This window comes from Equus quagga, chromosome 3 (genome assembly GCF_021613505.1).
Source record: "Equus quagga isolate Etosha38 chromosome 3, UCLA_HA_Equagga_1.0, whole genome shotgun sequence".
Taxonomy (NCBI): domain Eukaryota; kingdom Metazoa; phylum Chordata; class Mammalia; order Perissodactyla; family Equidae; genus Equus; species Equus quagga.
This window is the reverse complement of record NC_060269.1, coordinates 101,684,184-101,695,490: the sequence shown is the minus strand read 5'-3', so window position 1 is coordinate 101,695,490 and position 11,307 is coordinate 101,684,184. Positions and strand designations below refer to the sequence as shown.

The following is an 11,307-nucleotide window of genomic DNA, read 5'->3' as shown; positions in this document are numbered from 1 at the left end:
ATCTTCTACTCTCTTTTGGTCAAAGCAGAGAGTGTTTCTTCTGGTATAAAATTCTTAATAACTTTGTGTGTCTCCTGTATGTCATAGAGATTCACTCCCTTAGATAAGGAGCGATTCTTTCTTAGATCTTTCTTAGCTAATCCTCTCTCTCTCCTTTGACTTTTACTGAGGAGTAACTTCCTAGATGTTCTCTTGTTAGATTGAGTCATACCTTTAATCTCTTCGAACAGTCTTTTGTGTGACTGAATAGTATAAACTTTTTGGTTTTTCTGAAGTGTCAGCAAAAGATTGCATATCGACAGCCTTGGCTTTTCCTCTAGAGCATGTTTTTCTCACAGTGACTCTCTTAATAATAGCATCTTTTACAAGTTAGACAGACTATGAATTTTATAAATCATCAAGCCCAAGTTCCTTGTTAACAGTTCTTCCATCAGTTTATTTCTCTCCCTTCACATTTTACTCTAAGCAGAAAAAGAAACCCCAGGTAGTATCTTGAAACTTTGCTGGGAAATATCCTCAGGTAAACATGTAAGTTCATCACTTACAATTCCTGATTTCCATGTTGTCATGGGACACAATTTCTCAAAGCTTTCTGACACTAAAGACCAAGGATTCCCTTTCCTCCAGTTTCCAATACCATATTTTCCATCTCCTTGTGAGTCCTCACTGGCAGCGACATTAATACCTGTATTTCTGCTTACAGTTTGTTTTTATAATTTAGATATTCTCTAAGGCAGTTTAGGTTTCTCTACCACGATCCTTGGTACACCATTCTTTTGAAAGAAATAGGAGTGATTTGCTTACATTTTGTTACTCACAGATATTTAGCCGAGGATTTATATCTTTCTATGTTATGTAGTCAATAATACAGTACCATTGACTTGAGAGTAAGAAATAACATGTATTCTTCTTGCAGAGACAGTATAACAATTTTTAATATATGTTAGGGAGGAAACACTGTTTCCCAGAATATTATAGACAGAAAATCATTGACTTGGGACTAAAGTATTTTTGCCACTAGATGCCTGTCACTCATTTTCTGTACTTTTGATGTAGAAAGAAGAAAAGCCCATAGAAATGTCAGAAATCATAATATTATCATTGATATAGCCACAAGAATGAGGATCTCAAATTCTTCAATTGATTAATTGGCTATCATTAGTTAAAATGTGAAAATTATCAGTTTATCATATTAGGTGATCTAATCCCACTTTATAATATAGAAAATATTGAATAGATCATGAATCTACTTCGAGCTTCATTCTGCATCCATATCTATGGGATAAAATTCCAAAGAATCCTAGATAACTGGAATATTTTTTTTAGGGCAGGTTGCTGTGTATTATATGCCAGGTCAGTTCTCAAATAGCATTGTGATGAAAATAATGTAGATTTCTCAGAAACAGTTCAGGATCAGGCATGAATCTAGCCTGTAGCTCAAAACCATGGCAGAGCTGATCTTATAATTTTAGAAAAATAATAAGATTTTAAAAGAAGGGGACTTATTTACTTTTTTAAAGGTTAGACGTGATTCTGCCCACTTTTTCTCAAGTTTATACATGTCTATTCGTATTCCATCTGAGAAAGTTGGAGTTGTTTATCTGACTATTCAGAAGCAATTCTACTGAGTAAGTCACATTCTGAATGGGCAAGTGAGAAGACATTACATTTACGAACCTATATCCCAACATTTCTGTTGCTATTTCCCAATTTAAACTAGAAAAAGTAGTCTGTAGTTTTGGACTGGATATTGGTCCCTGTCTTCTAATGCACACTCAGAGTAGCAGAGGATTCCTGGAGGCCCAGGCCATCTTTCTCAGGAGATACTTTAAGTATGCTATTCCCAAATTGTCTAATGTACTCAATTGGGAAAAAGAGGGAATAAGAGCAGGAAATGGAGTTGTAGCTCATTTTATACCTGAAGTCAGAGCTTATCCACTCAACATTTTACCAATTCTACACTGAGTAACAAGTGTTTGGAATGATAACATGACTCCCTCTGATGCTGCTTCAGGTGCCACACCTTATTTAGAAAATGCAGTGGAATGATGCCTGGTTGATGAATGAATCTAGAAATTTTTTGTTCTTGGCAATAATATCAAAATCTTATCCTTAATTTATATTCATTTAACTTTTTGAAAGCGATGCAAAGCAAAATTTGCAAAATTTAAGAAAATGTGTAAAAATAATGCAAAATGGACATAGGAAGATATTTGACTATGTGTATTTTAAAATTTTACCTCCTTTTGTGGAAAGTAAATATAATGAGGAGTTTAAAGTTTATCTGACTCTCTGTGGAATCTGAAGAAGGGCCACTGTGATCATGTTAATGTTTTCTTCTGAGAGATTTTTGGTAATTGATCTCAATGAATACACCATAATACCATACTCTCCAAAGCTCTGAACAAATTCTGCCATTTCCTGTAAAGAAAAAAATTGCTCATCCAGGTAAGAAATGCATTAGAGGGATTTTTTTAAATAAATGGATGACTACAATTGTAAATAGAGATAAATTGTTAATACATTGCTGCCTTCTAACATGCCAAACCATAAAATACGTTCAGTTGAAATGGGTGATATCAAAACTCTATCCCTTAAACTACAGATAAATAAGACTAGTGGGCCAGTTATGGAAATGAAGTATATTCACCAGGAATTGGTAAAGATGAGTTCTTCTTCCTTAAAAGCAAGAACAAGAAATTGTCCATAGTGTGACCCCTAGGTTCCCTCCTATAACATTCTATGTCTGATAAAATTATTATAACTGATTTATTTGTCTTCTGGGTAGGCTTTCAGGATTCCTTTTTAGTGAGCAGTTATTACGTATCTCTCCAAATTACCAAAACCAAAGAATTTACATCTCTTTGCTTTGTTTTAATAGGAAAAGTAGCTTTGTTAAATCACTCTGATGCATATAAATAAGAACCTTATTCACAATGTTCTTCCTGATGTTTCAAATTTCCACATTACTCGTACATTAAACACCCTGCATTTCTGTCTATGTTGAGTTCAATTCACTATTTCCTTATGATAAGACATCAATTACCTTAGAGAGAGATACAATTTTGAAAATGATTTTTATGCAGGTGGAAAAGTTAAAAATGAGCATGCTGTTTAATAACTGCTTCACATTTGGCAATTGTTTTTAAAAACTCAGCAGTTTGTTTCATTCAGATCACTAATGTGATAACAATTTGACCATATATCTCATGATTGGCCTAATTATCACAAGTATCTGAGACCTATGCTTATGAATGATTGACACATTTTGTCCGTACAGCATCAGTATGGTAGATTTTACTCTTTTGGTTGGAACTACAGAATAAATCATCTAGCGAATTTTATCTCTGCACTAATATGAGTTTATAAGACAAAGGTAGAGGAAACTTGCACTGTATTTCTCACTTAAGATTTACTTTTATAGACAATGTAATATTTAACTAGACATTTCCTCGACAAAGACTAAAGCATTATGTTTCCAAGTTTGACAAGTGAGATTGTGTAGTTTAAAGCTTGAAGATCTATTATGAATTTTACAAGCATACATGGTAATAATTTCTAATGCAAGCATTTTTACTCTCTCTATTATCTTGTTGAGTTATAACTTAAAAATGATAAAATGCACCCATATGTGTCTACAGCTAAATAACTACTAACAAACACCTTCACTGATGTTGCCACCACCACAGATTTGTTCAGTACCCTGGTCTCTGATAATTTGGATGTATGTTAGGGATAGTGAGAAGCAGTTACATCTGGACCATAGGCACTCATCATTTTCACAGAGAGTATGTATTTGGGTTTATAAGCACAAACACACCTGATGATCTTTCTTTCTTTCTCATTTTACTGTTTTTTCTTGTGCATATTGCCTTGACATCCCCTGTGCTCACAGGGAGATATTTATGGTTCAAGGTTAGATTTTGGGGTTGTTGCATCCACTGGTCATACTTGGGTCCTATTAGCATTTAACAGAGCACTAGACACATGATTATCTATAGTAGAGTTTTTAGCTATAAATACACATTTTGTGTAAAGGACATAAGTTCACATAGTATATTAATATCTTCTTGCATTTTCTTCTTTTCAGTACTCTGATTGCAAATGTACTCAATCAAAAATTTAATATTAATTATGTAACTATTTCTGGACATAGGAGGAGGGTTTAGGGGAATCGCCAAGTGATAATGCAGAATTTTATGGCTAGCAGCTGAGAGTGCTATTACTAAGTCAAATCCAAAGGTCAGGAGAAGGTTGTGGTTATCAGAAGCCAGTTCTTAGTGATACTGTCTTTACCGGGTGCTACAGCTTCCCATTCACAAGTACTCTCAGGCATGGTAATATTAAAAGGCATCCCAGTGTATCTCTTGGATTCTCAAAATAGTGCTCTTTGTTCATTGCTAAGCAACATTCTAATTGCCCTTCTCTGTCTGTTGCTTCAGGCAAAGGAGAGAGGACAGGCTCAATTTGACAGAATTAATTTCTGATAAATGCATTCCTTCTTCAAGAAATAGGATCTTAAACTCCATTGAGCCCTAATGTCATGGAGGTTGGAAGCAAAAATTGCTGAAAGAGTTATTTCTTGTAATAGCATTCGGGGCTGCTTTCACGTCTTGGTCCCAGAATTACATATTCTGGTTTTGGAGGCAATGGCGTCCTATACTGACCCCCAAGAGTAAAGTCTTCACCAATTCCTGTATGACAGACCTCCAGAAGATGCCATCTTTCAGCTTTTAATTGACTTTTCCAAAAATGTATTTAGTCAATTGTTTTAAGTTAATTGAAATATTATGGTATGTGTATTTCAAAATATTGCAAAGGATAATTCATCTTGTTTGCTTGTTATCTTTATTTATAATTGCCTTATTTGAAATATTGCTTAGAAGTGAATTTAATTTTGCCTTAAGATCATTTACTTATTTATATCCCCCCAAGAGAATCTGACTATACTGATAAATAGACGACCACCTCTCACTGGGCAGTTAAGAATATGATAAGCACAGTCGCATTTAAGAATAACGATGCAACTTTAATGAGGCAACTCAATTAAACAATTTTGAACCATGAAGATGACATGTTACAACAACACCCAGTGCCTAACTAGTATGAAAACCCCACAAGCCACAATATCAAAAAGCTATTCCCATTGAGAGGTCCACGTACTTGGCTCCCTGTGTCTCTCTAGGAAGCATCAGTAAGCACAGGACACCTGGTGTCAGTCAAAGCAGAGGGACTAATTTGAAGATATGAGTCCTACACCCTTGTCCCATCTTTTTCCCATATATAACAACTTAGCTTTCTAAGGATGTAAATTCTTAAACTGTTAGTGCTTACTGTGTGGTTGGTGTGGTCTCTTAGAGGTACTGCTTCAGGCAATTAATTGAATTTTTACAGCAACCTGAGTAAAATTATAATTGAAGCCTCAATGCCACCCATATATTCAGACCAGCTAGTCATTTTCATGCTTTCTTTGTTTTAAACTGTGCTCGCTATTCAGAGGTGATGTGTGGTATACCATCACAAGGGAAAGGTAGTGACTAACTTCACCAATAGTGGTCTTGGGAGAAAAGTTGAAGGTAGGGTGGGCAAATTTGTAGTCTAAATATGTGTATCACCCTGTGAGGACCAGAAACTGCCTCTTCCATAATGGAAGGAGGCCGGTGTATCATTTTGATACCAACTATGTCACTGGTCCACTCCGAAAATGATGGTTAAGATTGGGGGCTAAAATTGGACACATGCAATGGCAGCAGCTAGTTCAGTCCTGAAAGGGAGAAGTACATATTATGCAGCCCATGCTTCCCTGGCTGTTTTGTATGTGGGCCTATTCACAAGAAACAGGGAGGATAGGGAAAGAAGCCGACTGAAATCCACAGGGTAGGCCTTCAAGTCCATCTAGTCACTGAGTTTCTTTTGTAGTGGATGCCCTCTAATACATGTTTCTTGGACCACAAATATCTTCAAACTCTGAATACTGTATATGGTATCTACTGCCACAGAAAATCCAGACATTTATTCTCTTTGTTGGTAGAGATAGAGGAGAAAAGCCTTTTCCAAATTAATAGCTAAGTCCCTGATGCCAGGGGATGTGTTGATTTGCTTTGGTATAGATATAATATCTGTACCTATAATTAGCCTCATAAATTAAGTTTGTGATAAATTATAGTCATTTCTATGATATACCTAAATTTTAGTACTCCAAACAAGTTTGTTAAATGAGGTTTTGATACGAATCATAACCTCCATATCTTCCAAGTCTTTGACAGTATGTGGATATCTGAACATCACCCAGAGTTAAGACAGTGCTTGTGATGTATTATTTGGTAGAAGGTGAGGAGCAGGCAATTCCAGTGGCCTGCAATTGGCATTTTGTGAAGATCTCTAGCTTGGGTAATTGAAAGGACTCACAAGACTCCACAGAGAATACTCAGGTAATGCTTTTAATACAGGATAGCAGAGTTTGTGGAGTTAAAGTAGGAGAAAGTAAGCATCAAGGGTACAAAAGACTTCCTGGCACAGATCCCCAGGGTCATTTCCCATTTGTACGGTACACACTTTGTCTCAGGAAACAAACCACTGAGATTTGTATGATGAATTTAATTTTTTATACAAGACAAAAATAACTAATGGGGTCCTTTGTGTTCCTTTAGTCCTTTAACTAAGCTAGCCTATCACATGGATTACAGCAGTTGTAAGCCATCGGTAAACAAACTGGCCTTGGATGTTCATGGGAAAAGGAGAGGAAAACTTTGAAACATAAACACCAAATCTAAACAACTAGTTGGCCACACATCCTTATCTTGTCCCAGAGTTAATACTAGACTCTGGACCTCCATGAAGACAACCGTGGGCCTGTCATCATCCAGTTGAGGTGACTGAAATGGAGACTCTGTCAGTTGCTAAAACCTTTATGACACCTGCAAATTTTCCTTCAATTCCTATTAGTTATTGATGAAATAGCAGTTTAATGTCAGTAAATGAAGAAAGGTTTAGTTTATTCTAAACTCTCTCGGAATTTTATGATCCCCACCCACATCATTACCTGGGTGATGAGACCTTATGTATAGGAGTTCCTTGAAAAGAGACAGGAGCTATAAGAACGAATGTTTATCAGAGGAGACGATCTTCAGGACAATGGAGTGGCTTCCCTTCACGTAGGAGCATGATTTTATGAAATGACAATTGCTTTAAGAGTAAAAGATAAGTGCCTGCATTTCATGATGTCATATGGATTAATTGGTGTCGTATATGAGGGGATTTCAACTGAATGGATGTAAGGAATGTCTCTGGGGGAAATGATTGGCAGAAACTGAGAGTGAGAGATTAGGATTTCGGCTTCTTTGTCTGGGTTTACAGCCAGAATCCAGAACAATGACACAATTGGAGTGGGACTTAGAAGCCACGAATCCAGGGAGAAAATGAAAGTGAGAAGTAGAAGGTAGACAGTGATTCGGTGTGCATTGCAGAACTTAGGATCTCTGTTCCATAGGCAGAAGACTCCTCTCAGTCCCAGCTGTATCACAGTTTGAATATCATGGATACCACTCCATTAACTTAGGGAGTAGGGTAGAATCTTTTTCTTTTGGTAAAATACGCAAAACAACAGAAACAAATACTTCTCACATTGTAAAAGGCAAGAAAGTTCAAAAATAAAAACATACAGCAATATGAACCACTTTTTCTTTATAAGATATAGAACATAACTTTTTGCCACATATATATTCATGAGAGTAGGCACAAGATATTTGCATCTACCTATTATATTTTCAATTAAGTTATGATCCAGAAGAAAATTAAGCAGAGTTTCATAACGTGGTCACATATGAATTGTAAATAGTTTAAAAATAAAATATTTTAAACTGTTATTTTAAGTGATTAAGAAAGCCAGAAGTCATTAAACTCCTGAAAAATGTGTTCTTATTACAACTTAAAGTGGAAAAAATACAGTAAGTTACAAAGGTTTAGCCTCTGCAAACCCAAAATTAATACCTGAATGTTACTATACTTGATATAATGATCTATAAGTGATTTAAATACATAAATATATGTTCCTAAGAAAAGCATTTGTCTCTACAAGATAGAATATATTCATCTATTTGTCAGAGTAATTATTTTGAATAAATGCAGAAATAGCTAACAAAATATTCAATCATGAGTTTACTTTAACTCATTATGCTGTATAATAATGAAGAAGTGAAGTGATATCTTGACTTCAACACAAAACAACCAAAGCTTACACTGATTTTAAAGACTATGATAGGAAAGATCATAATCCAATTGCCAAAATAAATAATTCAACACCATTGTAAATTATTGCTCTGATTACATTAATTATATCTTAAACCAAACAGCATTTATGTTTCCATGTTTACACTCGACGCATTAAATCATTATAAGTATTTAATTATTTCAATTTCTCATAAAATAGAGAAAATATCTTTTTTCTCCTATATTTTTAAAGCTAATTTCCCATCTAAGTATTGTTTACCTTTGTCTTATTTGTGTCACAATTCCCGTAAAAAATAGATATCCCCCCAGAGATTTGTATTGTTCTAAGAGAGAGCCATAATTTTAGGTCTCTCAAGCTTGGGTTATAAATATCAAACTCTGTGGTAAATCATTTGCTAAACTTGCTTCATAGACAAAGTTATCACAGACTGAATAATTCCATGACCCTGAGGACAAAGAATTGGCAAATACATTGTAAGAGAATGTATTTAGAAAAGAAAGAAAGAGAAAGCCTTACTTCTATTAAAATTCAAATTACATCTTCACATTGACTGAAGATTTCTGGCCCACGCTAGGTATCAAGAATCCTAAGTACTTGTGCCTGGTATAGTCGTCACGTTACAGTTTATGAGAGGACCAGGTGAAGTGAGGGAGGAAAGGAAGAAGAAGAAATGGGCAAACTCACTGAGTTTCTGATTAGATGGAGAAATCACTCCCATAGCAAATAGCATTTCTGAGAATGCATTTACCCCCTGAAGTATCTGAAGTGTAGCTAAGTACTTTTGCTTCTTCTTTCCAAATACAGATAGGTAAAATTAGTGTAGAAAGGAATTTTTTAAAAATTTTAAATTACTTAAAAAGTTAAATATTAAATTCTAATTATTGATTTTCATGCTACCATACCATCAATCCTGCTAACTTGTCAAAATCAACTAGTTCTCTGAAGCCACAAATTGTTACAATACAAATCAGGTACTATTATTATTAATTCCCAAGTCAAGGCAACAGGCACATCAAAGACAAAAAATAGTGTTTTATATTCCAAGGAGGACAAAGTCAGATGTCTCATATGAAAGGAAACTGATGGTATAAACGTGCTTCATAACAGAGTAGAAACCCTAACAGTCTCCTGATATTTCTAATTGGAAGGGAGGCTCTTGTTACAGCTTCCTCTATCCTGCTTCTTGAATAGTTGCCTTAGAGAATGTGCAGTAATTATAACATACAGGAACCAAAATGATGTTAAGTATTTAGAAAATGTTCCATATGATTGATACTGAATACAGAATTAATCATTATGTTCCGAAGGCCTCAAACAGCATTTCAATATGTTGAACTGAAACAAATGAATAAAGTAAAGCACTAAGATTTCAATAGTAGCAACTTCCATGCATTTATATGTTTATCTTCTCTTTTTAAAGACTAGATTACCTAAACCTTAATTCTAAATCATGAGGCCAACTCCTTGGAAGAGTCTTTAATCTCTGACTTGATAAGCTGAGGAATGGACAAGAGCTTGGAAGAGTAGGAGAGGAATCTGTCCAACTCAGTGTCTCGATTAACTTGATGAGCCCTAACAATATTTCCAGCCAAACTCAAAGAAAACTACTCTCTCTTTTTCTTCTTTCCTGTCTTCCCAAACTTCCAGCAACAGAACAGGCAACATTTTGTGACCAGAAACATAAAAGTTGCCACACAGGCTAGCAGGAACCCAATCACATCCAAAGAACGGTACTGGTACCAGGTGAGATTGTAGGAGGCTGGCCGCAGGTGTTTGGCTCCTTTGTGGCGCATGACAAACTCGATCCAGAAGACTGCTCGATCCAGGGGCTTCATGGGCTGATCATGGTGAATTCTTGATAACCTCATAGCATTCTCTTTATAGCTAAAGATTGGATACATAGTCAGCAACTTGAAAAGTTCATGAAGAACATGATATACTAAATTATGTAATGTTATTAAAGGTTACTACATAATTATATAATTAACCTGCCATAGATGATATCACTGAGAGCCCAGAATGTATATGACAGTTTATTTTCTCATGAGAAATTTCTAGATATGGCAGCCTATCAGTTAGAATTATTCAATATTTCGTAGACTAAGTAATAATTGAAGGTAGGAGAGAAAATAATTTCTGATTGGAAACAGCATTTAAAATGTTCAGAAATAAGAATGTAGACATTTCAGTTAAGAATAAATAATTTTGATCTCATTTGCTAAGTGTGTTTTAGGAACAAGATAGTGACAGGAAGTAGCATTGAGGGGCAGATCTATGATAAAGAGACCTCCCTCTTCCCCCACAGGTTGGATCTGGAGTGTAAGTGTTAACAATAAGCTAGTCTTCAACAGTAGCAGGCATTGGTTTCTGTTGATGATTCTCCTGGGTCTGACATTTGAGGCCAAACCAAAAAGTTAATGGAACCCTATGGGTAAAAGGTATGACCTGAGAGTGAGTGGAGACTGGAATCTCTGCTTCAAGCTACAGAGGGATGCAAGCGCCAGTGGTGAGAAGCGACGATAGCAATAGTGAGAACACTAACCGTTATAACTTAACTCAAGGAACATAAGACCAGGCCAGAGTTTTGGTTTAAGGTTTTGGGTGGCTGATCTAGAAGAAGGATTTCCTTGGATTTGCGAAGGAGTTGAAGGAAGGAGTTAATTCTTCCACGGTGAAGTGCAATCATCATTTGAGGAGAAGATAGAACATTAAATTGCAGAAAATAGTGGAACAATGTGTAAAAAGTTCTGAGGAAGAGAATGGTGAGTCATAAAACTTATACAAAGCCCTGTTATCCTTTGGTTTTAAGACAGCAAGGCAGGCTTTTCTTAATATGCAAGAACTTAAGGAATAAGTTCCTCTGGAGATATCTCAGGAAAAAAAAGAAACAACAACAAAAGCTCCAAGATCCATAAACAAAATATTTGTTAGAGAACAAACTAAGAAACCCAAAACCTCTCAGGAATAGAAAGACTGAGGTAAAACACAAATGATATTAATAAATCCATATGAATACCAAACCAGGGTTCAACAATACTGGAAATTGTGGTCATCGACAAGATGTATATGCTGTAAGC

General features: G+C 35.5%; 1 protein-coding gene across 1 annotated transcript in view; it reads right to left on the bottom strand.

The window, feature by feature from the left end:
* Nucleotides 1-9,834: 9,834 nt before the first annotated feature.
* LOC124237172 (UDP-glucuronosyltransferase 2C1-like) overlaps nucleotides 9,835-11,307 on the bottom strand; it is a 33,945-nt gene continuing 32,472 nt past the window's right edge. The window contains exon 6 of the mRNA XM_046656556.1: nucleotides 9,835-10,114. Coding sequence (XP_046512512.1) covers nucleotides 9,835-10,114 — 280 coding nt within the window. The remainder of the gene's footprint in view (nucleotides 10,115-11,307) is intronic.